Raw genomic sequence first — 20,363 nt, forward strand, 5'->3', positions numbered from 1 at the left:
AATGGAACAGGAACTCTACACACTCTTGGTAGAAATGTAAAATGATGCAGCCACAATGGAAAATGGTATGAAGGTTTTTCAAATATTAAAACAGAATTCCCATATGATCCAGCAGTCCCACTTCTGAGTGTATATCCGAAGTACACAAATCAAGATCTCGAAGAGGTACCCCCATGTTCACTGCAGCATTATTCACAATAATCAAGAATGGTAAAAACTCAACTGCCCCTTGATGGATGAATAAAAAAAATGTGCCATATACATTCAATGGAGTATTTTTCAACCTTAAAAAAGAAGGAAGTTCTACCATTTATGACAACATGGATGAACCTAAGGAACTTTATGCAAAGTGAAATAAGCTTAATTCCATTCATTATGAGGTGTCTAAAATAGTCAAACTCATAGAAGGAGAGAATAAAATGGTGGTTGCCAGGGCCTAGGGAATGGATAAATGGATAAATATTTTTTAATGGGTATAAAGTTTCAGCTATGAAAGAAGATCAAGTTCTGGAGATCTGCTGTAGAGCATAGTACCTAAAGTGAACAATACAATACTGTGCACTTAATTTTTTTTAATGGAAGTACTGGGAATTGAACCCAGGACCTGATGTGTGCTACGTACACTCTACACTGTACCACTGAGCTATATTTTCCCTCCGTGCACTCTGAAATAGGTTAAAAGGGTAGTGTTTTTATCAAAACACACACACAAGAACTCAGGGAAATTTTTGGAGGTTATAGATGTTTAGTATCTTGGTTGTGGTGATGACAACACAGGTTAAACATATGTCCAAACTCATTAAGACATATATATTTAATGTATGCCATCTTTTGTATATCAACTATACCTCGATATAGTTTAAAAAAACTATAGAATTAGAATTAAATATTTGGTTTTTATTTGTCATTTATTTAGACCTTAAGCTTCAGAAGGACAAGGTTACATTGGCCATTTTTTCTGCATTATATTCAGTGTATAGTGCCTGTAATAGGGTATCAAATGCATACTTGTTGAAGAAATAAATGAATGAAAAATAGCCTTTTTAAAATAAGGGCATTGGATGGAATACTATTCAGCCATAAGAAAGAATAAAATAATGCCATTTGCAGCAACACGGATGGACCTGGAGATAGTCATTCTAAATGAAGTGGGCCGAAAAGAGAAAGAAAAAATGCCATATGATACCACTTATACATGTAATCTAAAAAAAAAGAGAGACAAATGAACTTATTTACAAAACAAAAACAGACTCACAGATATAGAAGACAAACTTGTGGTTACTGGGGGGAAATGGGGAAGTGGAGGAATAAATTGAGAGTTCAAGATTTGCAGATACTAACTATTATATATATAAATAGATAAACAACAAGTTTATACTTATAGCACAGGGAATTATATTCAATATCTTTCAATAGTGTATAATGAAAAGGAAAAAACTGCCTTAATTATGTTTTATCTTATACCCTCAATATATTTTATTTTAAAATAAAATAAGGGCACACAGTAACTGTACACACAGAGACACAGATGCATGTACATATACATATGATCATTTATTTATGTATTTAGTATCACTTTGGACCTTTGAAATTTTTATGAAAGCTTTCTAAGGGCCTACAGGCCTGTATTTGGTAGCCAGTAGTCCAGTGTTCATTTGGGTGTCTGATGTCCATTTTCAGCCATCTGGACATATTTTTTCTGATGACTATCATGCATTTACTGCACAAGGAGGATTAAAATGGCATAATGCATATAAAAGCACTTGTAATCAGTGAAGCACTTCAGAAATACAAGGTTTTTAGCACTGTTACGGTTATGGTCTTGCCTCAGAATGCACAGTAGTAAATTCTAAGCTAAAAAAAAAATCCTCCTTGTCTACTTAGAAATCAAGATTATGCAGCATTTTTAGAAATGAAATTTTCCCACAGGAGTTTTCACTACTGCCTTTTTTCAATTGTTTTGCCACATAATCTAGCCTGCTATAGAAACTGCAAAAATGTACAAATGCAGTTGTCAAGCTTATAAGCATCTCTCGAGACTACCATAGTAAATGTAGATACATCTTCACAAGTTTTGGGGGATATCATCTGACCTAAGATTCTATTGTAGGAACAAAAGATTTATCTGTAATGGATTTTTTAAAAAAATAATGCCCTCTTCTCAGGCTAAGTGATCTATACAAATGACAAACGTCTTTTTTTGTTTACTTAAAATCTGAGGACATCTAAACACTAAAAACACAGAACCCCCTAGCAAAGTCAACATTTTATGATAATAAGCTAATCAGTGACCTAATGGCAGTGTCACTCACCTCTGTATTAATTCAGTCACCCTCTCCTAGGGCCACCTCCTGGGCCATGGCCCGGACACTGCTCCTCACCAGCACTGCTGCATTTTCGTACCCTCGTCTTCAAGCACATTTCATCTTTATAGGACTCACACGACTCACCCTCACACTCCTCCTCCTATTTCATGGAGCTCACTAGAACTCCTAGCTTTTAATTTTCTCCTATACATATTATCCCCCTCTTCCTATCCAAAGCTGGTTTGGAGACAAAGGAAGAGTCAGCTGTTCAAAGAGAGTTTGGGTAAGATGAGGCTGGTGACAGCGAGAGAACTAGCTCAGCTGTTCTGAGATCATAAGTCTACCCACTTGTCAAGTGATGTGAAGCTTGCTTCTTCTCCCAGCCCTGCTACCTCTGATCACAGCTGATTCTGAGGTCCTAACCCTAGCTAGGAAATTTAAAAAAATTCTACCTCCCAAAGTACAGGTTAAGGGTTCTCCAACTTGTTTCAGATGATTTTATTAGGTGATCTTTATGTACCAGGTATTTTTCCAGGGATAGAGGATGGAGCAATGAACAAAACAGGTAAAAATCTCTGCCCTCTTGAAGCTTACTTGTAGCACAGCCTACAGTGACAATAAGCTGAGTGAATAAGAAAATTACATAACGTGTTAGAAGGTAATAGGTGTGGTTGACAAACATAAAGCCGGTAGGGAGTGGGAAGCGTGGGTGGGAGTGCGTGTTCCAGGTGTAGATACAGTGGTCAGAGAAGTTCCCCTGAGAAGGTAACATGTGAGTGAAGACTTCAGATAAAGAATCCAGTGATGAGGTATCCGGGGGGAGTTTTTTTTTTTTTTTTTTTAAAGTAAAGGGAATAGTAAATGCATAGGTCTGAGGTGGAAATCGGACGAGGACTTTTTGAGGAACAGTAAGAAGACCACTGTGGCGGGACTGGAGTGGAAGAGGAGAGGGGAAACAGGACATGGGTGGGGAGAGGGAAGGAGTATATTTGGGAGTCTGGTAACATATTATAAAGACTGTGGCTTTTACTTGAAATGAAATGGCAAGTCAGTTCAATGGACTTTGAAGGAGGAGCAAGGGTAAACTTGTGTGTTTAGATTGTCATCTTGAATCGGATCCAAATGTGAAAGTATTCCTTGTGATAGAGCAAACTGTAAATCCACCACTTCGGCTCCTGACTTCACCTCTGATTTTATTTGTTCTTCTTTGAGTTTGTGCATGTGGTGTCTGCACGTTTTCTTTACTTTGGGTATTTGGATCTGAAGATATGAGTACTCAGGATTACTAAAATAACAATGTAAGAAGAAAATAAGTAAATATGCTAAAGACCAAAAATTATGTCATTCTAAGTAGTAAAATAACAAACTAATCTTGTTAAAATCAAGTACAGGGAAGGATACTTATTATCACTATAATTATGCACCACTGTTTAAGCAATTTCAGCAAATGCAGTAAGTCTGGGGAACGGCATAATTAGTATCAGTAATGGAGAGGAAGTGACTCAGTCAGTTTGTCTTGATAAAATTATTGCATATCCAGAAAATCTGAAGTTTCTGGAAAAAGCTACTAATAATAAAAAAAGGAATTTAAATTACAGAAACATCAAGTTGCTTTTCTCTGTGCTAGCAATAATTAGCTAGGAATTTTAAAATATGCAAAGAAAAACTACAAAGCATAGTAATGATTCAAAAGTATACAAAATCTTTATAAAGCAATCTATCTTTATGGACAGAAGTAAAAATCTGAATAAAATTCATTCCCTGTTTTTGGATTAGAACATTTAATATCATTAAAATTTCAACTCTCCCAAATTAGTATTTAGAAATCAAATTTTATAATTAGAAAAAAATCAAAGTTTTTATGGACTAAAAATTTTAATAAAAATAATAAAATCATGCAAATAAGAATAATTAGGGTGACATACTTTACTAGTTATTAGAGTATACTAGAAAGACAGTGTAATAAAAACACTATGGTACTACCATTGATACCAAAGAGAGAATCTAAAATTATTTACTAGTATTCAGAAAATATGTAATTTTTAAAATGTAAAATTTTAAATTTTACATTTTAAAATTTATTACATGAAACATTGTTATTTCAGTGGGAAAGGACTATTTAGTTAATAAATCATGTAGGCACATCTGACTATCCTAAAGAAAATAATGCTGGCTCTCTTACTGTACATATTTAATTTAAAATTTTTCATTGGATTAAATGAATAAAAATGAAAAGCAAATAAACAATATTCTCCCGGTTTCAAAGAAACCTTTCTGGTCAAAGAAGGAAAACCAGAAGCTATAAAAGAACCATATTTGACTTTGTACACACAAAAAGATGACAAAATTTAACATAATCAGAGTCAAAAAAAAAAAAACCAACAAAGAAAAACTGAAAGGAAATGTGTGCATTAATGACTATAAAACCAAGAAGAAATGTGAGGAAGATAACTGCTGAGTTATTCATATTGATTACCTGGAGGGAAGGAAAAGAGCGGAGTGAGGTAAGATGAGAAGGAAGACATAGGAAAAAAACAGAAGAAATACTGAAAAAAATGGGGAAACATGCATTAGCCTAATGTCTACTTATATGACTACTACACATTAAAATGATGAATGGGCACATTTCAAAGTCTTAAAGTTGAAAAGGCAAATAAAATGAAAGCAAATATTTGATTTTGAGATTGGAGTTTGGAAAATATTCTTCTTGACCTTCTGTTACATCAATACAGTATCTGTAAAAACATATTAAAATAAACTAATACAAAATCTACAAACCAACAAGACCAAATTCAAGGCTGGGGAGTAACAGAAATGCTTACTCACTCCTGATAGGAATACAAAATGGTGCAGTCACTTTGGAAGAGAGTTTGGCAGTTTCTTACAAAAGTGAACATAATCTTACCATACAATCTAGCAATCATGCTCCTTGGTATTTACTGAAATGAACTGAAAACTTATGTTCACACAGAAACCTGCACATGGATGTTTATAGCAGCTTTATTCATAATTGTTGAAACTTGGAGGCAAGCAGGATGTTCTTTAGTAGGTGAAAGGATAAAGAAATGGTGGTACATCCAGACAGTGGAATATTATTCAGCACCAAAAAGAAATGAGCTATCAAGCCATGAAAAGACACGAGGAAACTTAAAGGCATACTACTAAGTGAAAGAAGAATCTGAAAAGGCTGCCTACTGTAAGATTCCAACCGAATGATACTCTGGAAAAGGCAAAAACGATGAGACAGTAAAAAGATCATTGGTTGCCAAGGGTTAGAGGGGAGAAGGGAATGAATAGGCAGAGCCCAGAGGATTTTTAGGGCAATGAAAATGCTCTGTATGATACTATCTACAATGGATGATACATGTTATTATACATTTCTCCACATCCACAGCATGCACAACACTGAGAGTGAGCTGGAATGTAAACTATGAACACTGGGGGCCGATGATGTACGTTCAGTGTAGGCTCATCCACTGCAGCAAATGTACAACTTGGGGAGATGTTGATATGATCCCTCTCTAACCAATGTGTGTCACAGGGAAAACACAGGAACTCTCTGTACCTTTTTCTCAATTTTGCTATGAACCTGAAACTGTTCTAAAAATGCTCTATTAAGATAAATTTTCAAAACATAAGAAAACAGACTTAGAGGTCCAAAAATGTGAAGCTGGGAGAGTCTCCATAGATCACCTTGAAAAATAAAGACTTGCATTTATGTCTTGAAAGATAGTAGAAGACAAGGAAGCCTTAAAATATTCTGAACACAGAATCGAGACATTCCTAAATTCACCTTCTTAGTTGGCAAGTCTAATGAAAGTCAGGGTACTGAAGGAAATAACCTGTTTTCTTTCCCTTTGAATGGAGCCAAAACCTTTGAAGCCTTCCTTTGAAACAGCACAGACATGTGTTCAAATATGTTCATGGTATTCCTTGACTCACCATTTGACTAGTAATTTGACTTTTCCCATTGCAAGTGATTAGCTGATTGCATGTTTCAGCTTCATAGAAAGTGCCTCGTTTTTCGCTGATGTGTTTTGTGAAAACCAGAAGCTCACCACTCTGTACTGAAACTTATGAAATAGACCTCTTTCATAAAATCATAGGGAGTGTGTGCTGGGGGTTTCCCTCTCCCCTCTATGATGGGGCTTTCACTGGGTTTCCCCTCAGAGCGGCACACATTCATTTGCCTTTCTACTTAATAAGAGCCTGAGAAACTTGCCTTTTAATTAGGCTGACTGGAGTTGGAGAGAACCTTTTCTACCTCTACATAACTTGAATGTCTTTTGCAGACACAGCTACCTTGAAATATTTATAATATGGTAGGTACTACAGGAACAAAGATTAATAACCTTTGCCCATACTTCAAGGATCTCACAATTCTAGTGGAGAAGCAGAGAAGGAAAACAAAAAACTAGGGATAAAAAGTCACAGGGGTTTTAAGGGATCTGTGGAAGTCCCAGAAGAGTTCGGGAAGCCTTCAAAACTGCTGAAGAATGCATTACATGATAAACTTGAGTTTCATTGGTAAAAGACAAGGAGGTCTTTCCAAGGAGAAGACAGTGTAGGTGATACTGTCAGCCTGGTATGTTTGGAGAATTATAAGAATTTTGATGTAGGGGAGGTGAAGATTTGATAGTGGTGGGAGGGATGCAGAAGTATCAGTTCCGATACTTAGGTGACATGCATTGACACGGATTTACTCACTGCCCGTGATTTTCCTCTATTCTAATTGGACCCAATGATTCTTACTTATTGTTAAATATTTTAAATAGCACCTGAGTATAATGGGTAATGATTGGCAGATTGGGCCATATTTTTAAAGGGCCCTGCATGACAAAGTAGGGATTTGAATATGAAAGAAAAAGGAATTCAACCAAGATTATTATGCAGAAGGATTACAGAATTAAATGTGTTTTTTTAGAAAAATAACTCTAAAAATGAGAAAGATGGATAGAGGGAGAAAGAATGAATTTTTAATCCCTGTCATCAGTCCAATTAAGCAAATGAGAGTAGTAAAGATAACTTCATCAGAAAGACTAATATTTACACCCAAACAGTGTATTCCTCATTCAATTTAGCAAGTTCTTTTATATTAGATAAAATTAAATCACTCAGGATTGAGTAAGGAGGTATTTCCAATGCATTTGTGTGTGTTCCCATTGCTTTGGATAGTATGTTTCAGGATGCTGAAATCAAAAAAAATCTCCTTTGTTCTTTGTCTCCTCTGCACTGAGAAACACAGCACTCAAACCTATATCCCTGATTCCCACCAACACTCCTAGAACTGTCTGATCCCCTGACCCAGCAGGACAATTGAAAAGAAAGTGGAATTTATGTGCAAACCATGACTACTGCTGAACAAATATTCAAAGTATAAGTCCTAATTAGTTGTGTGTCAGTAAGGAGAGCCAGATTCACAAATGGAAAAAAAAAAAAAAAGACTCTACATCAGGGGTCAGCAAACTTTTCTGCAAAGGGCCAGGTAATAACTATTTTATACTTTATGAGACAAACGGTCTCTGTTACAAATACTAACTATACTATGGTGGCCCCAAAGCAGCCATAGACATTGTGTAAATGAGTGTGGCCATTTTTCAATAAAACTTTATTTACAAAAATAGGAGGAAAGCTTTGACCCATGAGTCTTAGCCAGCCACTGCTTTAGAATGATTTATCTTCAACTAACAGAAGCACGTACATAAGACAGTCACTCTACCAAAGCATATTAGTCTTCTAGAAAACACTGGAAAGAACAAAAGAATTTCACCATGGAATATTACTTTATGTTTGCCCTTGTTTCTTCACAGATGTTAATCATTCTTATAAAGCAACTTTAAGCCTTTCTATTTCCTGAAACCTAAATTTTACCAGAGTGTTTTTCTAGTAAGTTGTGCACAGAAAAATAATCCAGATTGAATAATCCATCTAATTACTAAATTTTTTCGGTTTTCAGCATGTTGGATTGTTGCGAGTTTTACTTGTCTTATTTAAAAAAGAAATCTCTTTCAGACACTTTTTTTAAAAATGGAAGTATAGTTAGTTTACAATTTTGTGTTAATTCCTGGCATACAGCATAGTAATTCAGTTATACATATATATACACACATATACACACATATATACACTCCTTTTTATATTCTTTTTCATTATAGACTATTATAAGGTATTGAATATATATATAGTAGGACCTTGTTGTTTATTTTATATACTGTAGTTAGTATCTACAGGGGTAAATTGGGAGTTTGGGATTTGCAGAATCATCTTTAATTACTATTTTTTCTTTGTTAAAGATAGTCTATTTTAGTACTGGAAAAAATAAGTCGATATTTTATACAATAAGGAACAAACTTATACTGAAAGTAAGGATTATCAAAAATCTAGATAGTTTACCACAGCGGTTAAGGATACAGACTACCTTCCAGTGACCTCTCTGCCACTTCCTACCTGTGTGATCTTGAGCAAATCCATTGTCTCTCTGTGCTTCAGTTTCCACAACAATAAAATGAGGTTAATAACAATAGCTTTCAAATCAGGTTGTTATGAAAAATCAATAAATTAATACATGAAAACTAACCACTTAGGACCATGCTTGCTACAAAAAGAACACTCCATAAAGAGCTATTATCCAATTATTTTAAAACTTCATCTAAACAAATTTTAGAAGTGCAATCAGCCTTAAAGCTACCCGACCCCGCTGAGACGCAGATGCCTCTGGAGCACCAGCCCAAGTGCTGGAAGAGCCTCTGAAGACATCAGCTGGTTACATCTTTCACACAGGGATCCTCTCTAACCAATAATATCAAGACCTTCTGTTCTCCTTCTGGGCACTTCCAGTTGTCAGATCTGTGGCACCTTACTAAGCAACTGGTTTGTAAGGTCCGTCAAAGCTAAGTTCTTAGAGTTCCTCTCCGAATTCTACACACCCATGTCTTCCATTAATAAGCTAAATTATTGAGATGATTCACTCACTTTTATTTATAGACTATGTATCTCTTTTGAGCTCCAGGCTTACATATTTTTCTGCTTTCTTGGCTATTTTTATGTTTGAAATGCACGTTAGATCAACGTACCCAAAACTGGACTCATGATTGGCTCTCTACCTCATACCTGATTCTTTTCCAATTGTCTTCAGCTCAGAAGAGGTACCATCAGTTATCTTGTTAGACGATATGAGAAAGTAGGAGTCACCACTGACATCTTCCCTATACTCCTTAATATCCAACACATCAGCAGCTCCTACAGATTTTTTTCAGCTTTATTGAGTTGGACATAACACACAAAAAGTTGCACACATTTACTGTGTACATTTTGAAGAGTTTGGACATATGCATATGCCCCTGATACCATCTCCACAAGAACGGTAATAAGCATATGTAAATTAGTAAGTAGATCTTGGTCTGCCACCTTTTCATTACCCACCCTGCCTTGCTCCATGATAGTATAATTTTTGTTAAGAATACTGGTTCCCCTATATCTGTCTTATCTCTTCTAATTCATAAGCCATTCCCCAGGGTTATCTTTTGGAAAATCACACCTATTATATTCTCACACTCACCAAAAAAATTTATTCCAATGATGGAATAAATATCAAAATACTACAAGGCTGAAAATATTGTCTCCTAAGTTCCTCTCCAAATTTCTTCACACATGCTTCCCCTACTCTCTGTGTTCAACCCATATGGTTCAGAGTTTTGCATATGGTCTGAGGCAGATGCATCCAAACAACAGGCTGTTTATAGACTGAACATTATGCAATTAGTCTGGTCTTCCCAACTCCAATGCAGATAATCAGTAAAACCACTCCAGGCAAAGTGGGGCAAAGTTTGGCTGGCTTTTTTGCATTACAAATTCATCACAAAAATCCCATCAATTTTTAAGGCCCTTTACTAGGTTTATTTAATTTTCAAAGGATAATCTAAAACAACGAAAACAAAAATAGAGCAAAATTAAATTGAACTTATCATAAACGTACATTTACGTTGCTAAATGACTTCTCTCTTTGTGATACTTAGAATGGCCATTCAGATAAGAAATTAGTGTGATATTGTCCAGTCATTTAACCTCTTTGAGTCTCAACTTTCTCCCCTATAAAATGGGGATATCATTTACAAACTTAAAAGACATCTAAAACTTGACACGTTCTATGTTGCTTAGAACGTTACATTTCCCCGCCCTCTCTCCTCTCATCTCCTCTCTTCTCTCCTCCTTCCTTCCCACTCTCTTTCCCTCTCTCCTTGTCTCCTAACATACAACAGGCACTTAATGAAAATAACTTTTTTTTTGTTCACATTACAATAAATGAAACTGAATGGCCCAGGGGAAGACAAGTATACTTATTTACAAATGGCTTTATTTGGAATAAATAGTCTGGTGACATACAAGGATAAAGACCAATGTCTACTTTTGCATAACAGCTACTATCATCATTTTACCAGCACAATAGTTTGTAATTCTACCCACAAAGATATTGATTAGAGGAAGCACCTGTCCTTTCCATCTTGAAAAATACTGATGTAGTGGGACCTCCTATTAAGAAACACTGGTAGTAATTCTCAAATAGTTTTGAAATTTAAGTACATTTCCTCTTGCCTCCTGGTAACAGTCATCACACTGAAGGACAGAAATTCTTAATTCAAATAGCTGAATAGTTTTAATCATAGACAAGATAAAATGATCTTTAAATTGCTATTTTGCTAAATATTGGTCCTTGTTTCCAAGTTCATATTTAGGTTTGTAACTTGTAAATCATACATCCCAAATAATATTTTCTCAGGTCAAGAACTAAAACACTGTATCCATCCTGGAAAAGGAAGCCCCTTTAGAAATGTCATTACTGTTCAGATTGTTGATCTCAGCCTGCTGTCAGGGCTAAAGTGTTTAGCAAGACTATTTCAGGGACCTGGACAGAACATTTTTATTGGCAATGCGACAACCGATTACCCAGAGCTCAAATGAGAAGACCCAGTGGCCGGTCTCCATCACTCTAAGATTCCGCTGACGTGCGGCACAGACGGTGAGATGTGTTGATAAATGAGGTTGTCTAGGCAGCAGTTATCTTAGTCCTGCCTAACATTTCGGTTGAATGACCTGTTAAACATGCGTATCCCAAAGCAGCTGAATAGATTTTTAAGACAACATAGCTGTTAAATGTGGAACCCTCCAGGAAGTTCTGAATATAGAGTCTTTTAGCTTTGACTTCTAGTTTCTAAGAACTACCCATCCGATTTTGAGTTGGGGGCAGGGGAAGAAAGGAGCATAAAGAGAGATTGGGGGATTATATGCGAACAAAATAATCTTAAAATACTAGGAGGAGTTATAGGGTGAGCTGAATAGGACTTTTTAGGAGGGAACAGTAACAAAAAAATGCTAATTTGACCATGTCATTCAAACTTCTGAGGTAACAGTTTCCTTATTTGTAAAATGAGAGTGAATGTATGTTCTAAATTCTCTTGCAACTATTAAATTTTGCTTTTCTGATTGGTATCCTAGACCTCTTACTTTTATGAATAGGAATACTTTAAAATTGCTAAGAAGCAGTAGAACCCAGTGCTAAATGCTTAGTCCCTAGAGTTAACAGACATTTAAAATTTTGCCTGCATCATTTAATCTAAATACCCTTGTCCATATCATTAGTACTCAATATTTATTGCCTTAGAATCCTTGTATATAAAATGGAGATGCTAATAATACACAACATGCAAGTTGTTCTTAGGTTTATTTTTTCATAGCATTTATTACCATCTAGCTAACCTATTGTCTGTAAGGTCCATAAGGGTGATGACTAGTGTCCATTTTGTTCACTGATGTAGTCTAAGCATCTTAACAGATACTAGCCACTCAGTATTTGCCAAACGGATAATTAAATGAAACAATGCATGTAAAGTGGTTAGCGCAGTAACTGGCACAAGCATTTGATAAATGATCCTATAAATGGTCCTGATAAATGGTTTTACTAATATTCACAGTGTCATTTCACTTTGAAGAAGTAGGAATGGAAGAAGTAGAGATTTCAAAGAGAAGAGGAAGGGGATTGAGGACCATTCTGTTGTTTCCAAATATTTGAAACAGTATCACAAGTCACTTTTAAAGGAAAGAATATGATCCAAGATGTAAAAGCACAGAGAGAGATTTTTGAAATTCAGAAAAGGAAGATTTTTTCTTCTGACAAAATTGTTCAAGGATGAAATGAACTAGTGTTCAAGTAAATGTTGAATTATTATTAGCCAATCAATGAAGGAGTTAAGAAATCTAATTAAAGGTTACGAATCTATTATTTCATGAATGAAATGATATGGAGAGAGCTTCTTGTAAACAACATGCTCAGAATAAATTTTAAAATATACAAAATATTGAATTTTACCCTCATGATACTGCTGGCAATAAAAATATAGGTGGAACATGGCAAATATAGGAAATACCAGTCTATTTTGTTTGGGGGACATGTGATCCAAAAACATTTGCTTGTTGGTGTATCATAGAGCTGAAAAACAAATGCTGCTGATTTGTCTTATTAATGTTGCAAAGCAGCAGATAGGAGCAACAGAACCCTTCATCCCCTAGAAGAAAAGCAGGACTGTTTAAAGCCAGCTTCTTTCTTTCCTGTTCTTTTTACCCTACTGGTAACACTGCACTTTGGAATTTGAGAATACTGGCAGCGAGAACGTTCCTGGGTTGTATGAAACTAACTGATGCATCACTCGTGCCAACTAGGGGAGATTGTAGACAAAATGTATGACATCGATGAGAAAGGAATCTCACTCAATATCACTTTTATGAAGGCTAGTTGGCCTCATATAAAATAGTTCCATCAATCTACTGTCATCAGCTCAGACAGAAAAGAATTAGGTACATAAAGTGGCTGTCATAAAACGTAGCCAAGCAAGAGCTAAGTCTGATCACAGAAGGTCAGTTAAGTATTTGGAAAATAAAGGAAGTGTGTTTTCTTTAATGAGCCACCAAAAATTAATACCAAGTGAATTGGCTTTCTATCTTGGACAGTAATACTGAAAAAGATGCAGTGGTTCTGAAGGTTTTCTCTATTCTTTAAATTGGCTACATATTCAGAAAAGATATGTGGTAACATGGTGACTTTTTAAAGGTATGCAGTGGTGAACTGCATTCACATGCTCAAATTATGGTGTTGACTTACTGAGTGTGAATGGTTAATATCATGTAGCACTTTGACTAGACTATAGAGTACCTAAACATTTGGCCAAACATTATTTTGTCCATGTGAGTGTTTCTGGATGACAATGACATTTGTAAGGGTAGACTGAGTAATGAAGATTATTTCCCACAATGTGGGTGGGCCTAGTCCAAACAATTGAAGACCTAAGACAGGCTGAGTAAGAAGGAACTTTTCCTTCATGACTGCTTACGTTCGGTTATTAGTCTTTTCTGGCCTTCAGACTTGAACTGAAACATTGGCTCTTCTCAGGCTTCAAGCCCAAGCCCAGAAGTGCCAGCTTTCGGACCAGAAGCATGCTATTGGCTCTCCTGGGTATCATATACACACATACTATTGTTTCTGTTTCTCTGCAGAATCCTAACTACACTGATTCAGCAGGATCAGGAGGAAATGAGCTGAGTTGTGCCAATCAAGTGCATGATCCCGATAATCATAGTCAGTCCCTAGAGAAGTTAATCTTTTAGAAACTTGTCTGGTAACAATGTGAGTGATCAGGCAATGTTATAACACTTATATCATGTAAAATAATGAGCCAAATGTCCAATGCTTTTAAAAATTAATTCTAAAAGCAACTTCTCACTCTCAAGCCCCAAATTCTATGATTCTATACTCTAAAACAAGCTTATTACGTAGCCATTTTCAGACTCAATTTCAGAAGCAACAGCAAAAAGTCTGAAATGTGTTTACTTCCCAAGAGCATCAGCAAGTACTTAAGAATCCATCTCATTTCCTTACAATCATTTTTTGAGGACTTAAGGACTCGTCGTTTTCATGTGTTGACTTCTGTTATCAACATAAGCAGCACATGGCATATCTACCTTACTCTTCATAATTACTTGCAGGCTCTGGTGTTTTGTGACCTTTAAGCTCTACTTCCACTGCACAGATTAAGCTTCCCAAGCATCTGTCCTTATGCATCAAAAGATACACTTTGACGCCGCCAAATTCCTGACGTTACCTCAGTGTGAATTTCCTCATTGTCACTCACCTGCCCAGAAGCAGAAATTCTCCTGCTAGACCCAGGCGCCTCATGGCCATCAGCAGACCTCTCACCGTCATGCCCTCACAGAAGCAGGCCACCACCCGGGCCTTGGGCAGGTGACTCCGGAGCTTCTTCAGCAGTTTATCGAAGCTCTGCTCCCCCGCGTTGCTGTAGATTTTGTAAGAGTGAGCGATGCAAATCCCTTCCTTGGCTGACATATCTTTGAAAGCTTCCATCCCACTCTCTCCGTAGTTGCCTGTGTGAACACAGAGAAGCAGAGGGCAGAGTGTCAGATTCATTGGGTAGGTACGGTCGGAATGCAGAAGTGCTGGGAGCACGAAGGTCACTTGGTAGTGCTGGACTTGGAACACGATGACGAGAGTGACTTTTTCCTCTTTCACTGACTTGCTTATTTGGGCAATTTACAATGAAACTACAGTATACAAATACACGTTGAAGTTTCAACATTTTTTTCACTAAGACCGACTGCATAATACAAAAAATACAAGCAATTCAGCTCCCCCTTTGACTCAAAAAACTCATATTCTAGTGTGGGATTATGGAAAATACTTATCTGCTGTTGCATCATTCTATCTCACTTCCTTCTGCTTCTCATTGTGTGATCTTCTCACTCCACTGATTCAGATTTTTGTGTTTAAAGACATAATACATAGATGCAATACATACACTTTATATAGTATAGATGCTGTACAAATATCTTAGAATATTATATTTTATAGAATATTATGCATGTATGTTGTTAATAATCATAAGAGTTTTTGCTTTAATCCCAAGTGGAAACTCCAGACCCTTGACTGAGATTTTAGTCTTGTCACAGATACATGAATAAACTTTTTAAAAACATTTAAAGTTTTATTATATACAACCATAAGGAAGTTAGTGATATGGGGGGATAATTTCAATGTCCTTTGCAAAACTCAAGGGCTAAGAACTGATGGTGGTTTTTTAAAATTATGGAAAAGGGGGACCAATACTGACGATCAACTGCATGCCAGCCTGTGTGTCAAGATTTTTATATATGTGACCTTATTCAACTCTCACAATCATATATTGAGCTATGTCTTAGGACCGCCATCCTACAGAAAAGGAAACAGGTGAGGCAGTTAGGTTTACAGTTGTCCAGAGCTAACCTAGCCAGTGGGTGGAAAGTTGTGTTCCAGTCACAGACCTGTCTTAGGTGCAGATTCTGCTCCCCACTGCTCTTCTTTTAGGATGACTTTCAGGAGACTCAGAAGCCCAGTTATATCTGCATTTCTCTTTCCCATTTCAAGATCATGATGCTTCAATTTTAGATATTTCTGGAGCTTTTTAAGGCTCTGTACATCATGACAGGCTCATTGCTGAGTTTTCAAAAAATTAGGTGGGTGAGGGGGATTGATTCGAAAAATAGAGCAGACTATTACAAGACAGCCAAGCTGCGGGACACATAAGGATGTAACTGGCCTAACAGTCATCTAGACCTGGGAATTGGAGTTTCATCAGGAGGAGCTGATCTGACATGAGTAAGGGAGTACAAGTCATTCAGTTGCGTATGTTCACTGTATGACGACAATAGAGACAACTTGTAAATCACTTCACCTGGGTAACATCTGGACTTCTGGAAAGTCAGTTCATGTATATGAGCTCACTGTTCCTCGCACCGATTCTGTGATAGAGATACAATTATCTTCCCTTCCCAGCTGATAAAACGGATATTCGCATTTAGCACGTGGATGGCAGAGCCATGGTTTAAACATATATCTTCCCCTGCTGGCCCTGCGTGTGCTCCATCAGAGCACAGGTGCCTTGCTGCAGATGAGGTCCTCAGACTTTGAGGGGGGATTTTTGTGCAGTTTTATCTTCATGAACGAACTGCAAAGGGCAAAGAAGAACAGGCCAGCCTGAGTCCCCGCCAAAAACACGGGCAGGCCAGCTGCATCTTTCCTTCTTCTCCAGAATTAAAGCAATGAGAGGCCTCTATGATGATGGCAGGTAGGCAATGTAGTTATTTTGCAATTAACGAAGTTTAAAGAGCTCTCCCTGAAAAATGTGCCAAGGGGCCTAAATGACTAGTCTTACACTAATCTGAGTAATCTATTATTCTCTGATTATTTTTAGCCAACTCTAGTTTTTAACTGACTATCTTGTACTTAATGCTTTGATTAATGTGAGGGGATTTGCATAAATAATTTGGTATTAGGTACATAGTGATTGTGATGGCAATAATGAAAATTCTCTATATATAGTTAAACACGAAAAAATACCTGACAAATTTATAATCCTATCATCTCTCTTAACAATGTTGTTTTAACATTTTTTTTTTTTGTTTATATGCAGTAAGTTATATAGAAGCCGTCTGTAACAGAGAGAGAGCTTTGTTATTAGAGAGATCTGAGTTCTAAGTCAACTGGGATTGTCTCCAAATCTCAGCTCTCTCAGCTGAAAATCAGAAGTAATGCTGCCTAATATATGAATATTTTGTGTATTATATTTAACATATGTAAAATATCTGCTAGGTAACCTGAGCCTGATTAATTGTATTTATTATTGGGATTATAAAGAGTATACTAGACATAGTTAAGCTGCTCTCTCTTGGAGCATCTAAAGCGAATAATGGAGCAAATGGCATTAATACTGAACATTAGACTAAAAGTAAGAAACTAGTGGGGGAAATATGATTTTCTGAGGGCAAAGTCCAAGCTGTACTCTTTAAATTAAAATAGGAATCCATTACAATATATGTGTGACATAAAAATTCTGTAGAATAATAATTTAGATTTAATAAAAGAAATCCATCATAAGATGAAAATTAAAAATGAGACTATGTATTTCAATAAAATTGGGAAGCTTGAAGTGTTTAGATTTTCAGTAGTTGATATAATGACTATATTTTAGAATTGTACATTTAAAAATAAAGGTCAAACTATAAAAAAATTTCATAGGCTTGTTGAAGAAAATTAAATATATTTCAAGGAATATACAGAATGAAAAAAAGCAGAGGAAGCAAAGATTCATTTTTCCAACAGGGGAACAAAGGTGATTGAGAAAGGAAGATATGGCATAAAATATGAAACTAGTTAGTCTGTGGCTTCATTTTAAGCAACTGGTAGAAGTAAGAAGGACTTCCCTAGACATTCTTCTTTAAGTAGCAGAAGGTCTATGATTTGAAATTATGGGAAGAAAATGCAATCACAGCTCAACTTGACCCTTAGCTCACACTGTTTATAGTCCTAATTATGCAAATATCAATTATTGATTTTCAACTGTATGAATCCACATATGGACAAAGTGAAAAACTCATTATACAATAGAAAAATATGCTATCAGCCTTTACAATGAAAACTAAAGAGAAAGGTTATAGATTGAGATGAGGAAGCAGGGGGAGCTAAAGGGAAGGGGATGGATATTAAAATACTCCACTCACAATTGGGAAGTCAAGATAGACAGAAAACAAAAGAGATGATTAAGAGAATTATTTGAAGCTAAAAAAAGAGACTAATCTAATAATACAATTATATTAAGAGAAGAAATAAGAAGATACATGAATTAAGAGATGTCTATACTCCATAAATTAAAAAGTGGGCATTAAATAAGCAAGCATTTATTATACTTTGGATAAATTTATCTATTCTATTTTCCAAAACTGTAAGCCCCTTGAGGGTACTAAAATTGCACTTATTTAAGTACATATCATCGCATAATAGGTCCTCAGGGATTTCTTGAACAGAAAGATGGTACAGAAAGATAAGTAAAGAGTAAAATTTTGGAAGAGTAAATTTATTTTATTCAAATACAATCATCAAGTGGATGCTCAAAAATGTAAAACTATTCTTTCAGAAAATTATTACTTCAGGAAATATTAATTCACTTTAAAAAAGTATTGAGTGTGACCTTCCACATTAGAGCTTTTTTCCCTTTTATTTGACACAAATTATCTTTTGTCAAAAAAGAAAATGAAGATTCTTAACATAAAAATAATTAATAAATACATTCCAAATGGCTTTTACTCCTAATATCCTGTTGCTATTATAAACAATCAATTTTGTTGACAACTACCAGTGAAGGAAAACATTGACATTTCTCATTGGAGTTACTGCCTGGCATGATACCATTCCCCAAAATATGTGTAGGCAGGATTTATCAGTCAATGCGTGAGTACCACTTCCTGTCCTTTCATGGGGTCATAAAAGTTCATCAAGGAGTCTCAGCCAAAACCGCCATATTGAGTAGGCTGTGTCTTAGTTAAGCTACTGGTTAGCTGAAACAGCCAGGAGGGAGAAAAGCCAGAGACAAACACCACTTCTTATTTTATTACTATCTCTTTTATAAAGATGTCCCTCTTTTCAAAAAATGTATGTCTTTTCCCCATTACAGCCACATGTACAATGAGTATAGCAATTTCAAACTTTATATTGCACTCATTTCTTTATGTTTATCTCCTGCTACTAGACAATAAAGTTCTTCAAGGTCGCTGTTTTTATCCTCACAAGAAAAACAATGAGTGTGTGTGTGTGTGTGTGTGTGTGTGTGTTGTGTATATCTTAGTTAAGCTACTCGTTTTATATGTATATTTTGTATAATATATGTCTTAGTTAAGCCATAAAACTGTGATCTAGGTGTTTTGGATGCTAGAGATATGATTAATGGAAAATTTTTAAAGCTAAGGGATTGGGGTAAAAAGGTTTCATCACCTATCATGTACTCTCATCAAAACTCCACCAATTATTACAAATGCCTTTTCTATGAAAACCTTTACTAACAAACAGGTTTCCAAGTTTTGGCGAATTATTCAAGTCTTACCCTGGAGTCTTTCTATGACATGACCCATACAGCAGAGCATTCAGTGTGAGGCGGGACATCATTGGCTCACAGCCAGGGTGCTTTATTATCAGGAAGTATCAGGAGGATTTTATTTAGTGAATTCACTTTAGGCATTATACTAGGCATGGATTATGTAAGCAACATTTCAGCAATACTCTAGTAGTGAATTAAAAATAAAAAGCTAGCATAGCATAACTTAGTAACTTGGATTTTGGACTATATATATAAAATATTATTTGTGAGAATACGACAGGGATATCAGGAATTGGCAGAAAAGTGTGTGCCATGTGCACTGCTGAGGGGTGTACTATGTTGGTGAATTTTTCTTCTGGCTACCAGGAATGGGTCTGAAAAAAAGAAGTTTGATCTTAAGAGCAAAGGTGCAAATTGATCAGACAAATTCATATGTGGCAAATGACATGAAATCAAATCAGTGAAATAAGAATACATGAGGGTTACAACTATCACTCATGTCAGTTACAAGTCTGAGTGCCATCTTTGGTTGTGTAATGTAGGTTGCTGAGCCTTGGAATCAAAAGTTGTGGTATCTATTCCCACCAGTCACTCTGGTTCATACAGTTGGGTTGAACTAACTGAATTAGACAAAACTGAAAAAGAATCAAATGCAGAGAAAGAAAAGATCAAATTTTAGAATTTATTTTTAAATTTATGTAAAATAGCCAAGTAGAAATGCCAAATAGGAAATTGAATAAGGACATTCTGGCTCAGAAAATAGAAGTCTAAATTGGAACTATTTGAGATCATCAGACTATGGAGAGCAACAGTAATAGATCAAAGTGTAGGATGGGAAAGGAAGAGAGCTCTGATTATACCCTATAGAATTCAAATATTTATGCATTAATTGAGAAGGAAAAGCTGAGAAAGAAAATGGAAAAGAAGGAACCAAGAGAATGTATTGTTACGGAAACCAAGATAACAATGATGCACTTTTATTTTCCTTTGGACATTAACAGTGTGACTACTAAGGTGAGATGTGTAACCAAAAACCCATTGATTTTGTCAACATAGCAGAAGCCATAAAAGAGCAGGCTGTGGGTGAATC

At 35.9% G+C, this 20,363-nt stretch overlaps 1 protein-coding gene across 4 annotated transcripts in view; it reads right to left on the reverse strand.

Moving 5' to 3' along the window:
* Positions 1–20,363, reverse strand: part of GRM5 (glutamate metabotropic receptor 5) — a 384,531-nt gene that overhangs the window by 218,101 nt on the left and 146,067 nt on the right. For all 4 annotated transcript variants that reach the window (XM_064492794.1, XM_031460522.2, XM_064492795.1 and 1 more), the window contains one exon: positions 14,486–14,735. In XM_064492794.1, coding sequence (XP_064348864.1) covers positions 14,486–14,735 — 250 coding nt within the window. The remainder of the gene's footprint in view (positions 1–14,485; positions 14,736–20,363) is intronic.

This window comes from Camelus dromedarius, chromosome 12, assembly GCF_036321535.1.
Source record: "Camelus dromedarius isolate mCamDro1 chromosome 12, mCamDro1.pat, whole genome shotgun sequence".
Taxonomy (NCBI): Eukaryota; Metazoa; Chordata; class Mammalia; order Artiodactyla; family Camelidae; genus Camelus; species Camelus dromedarius.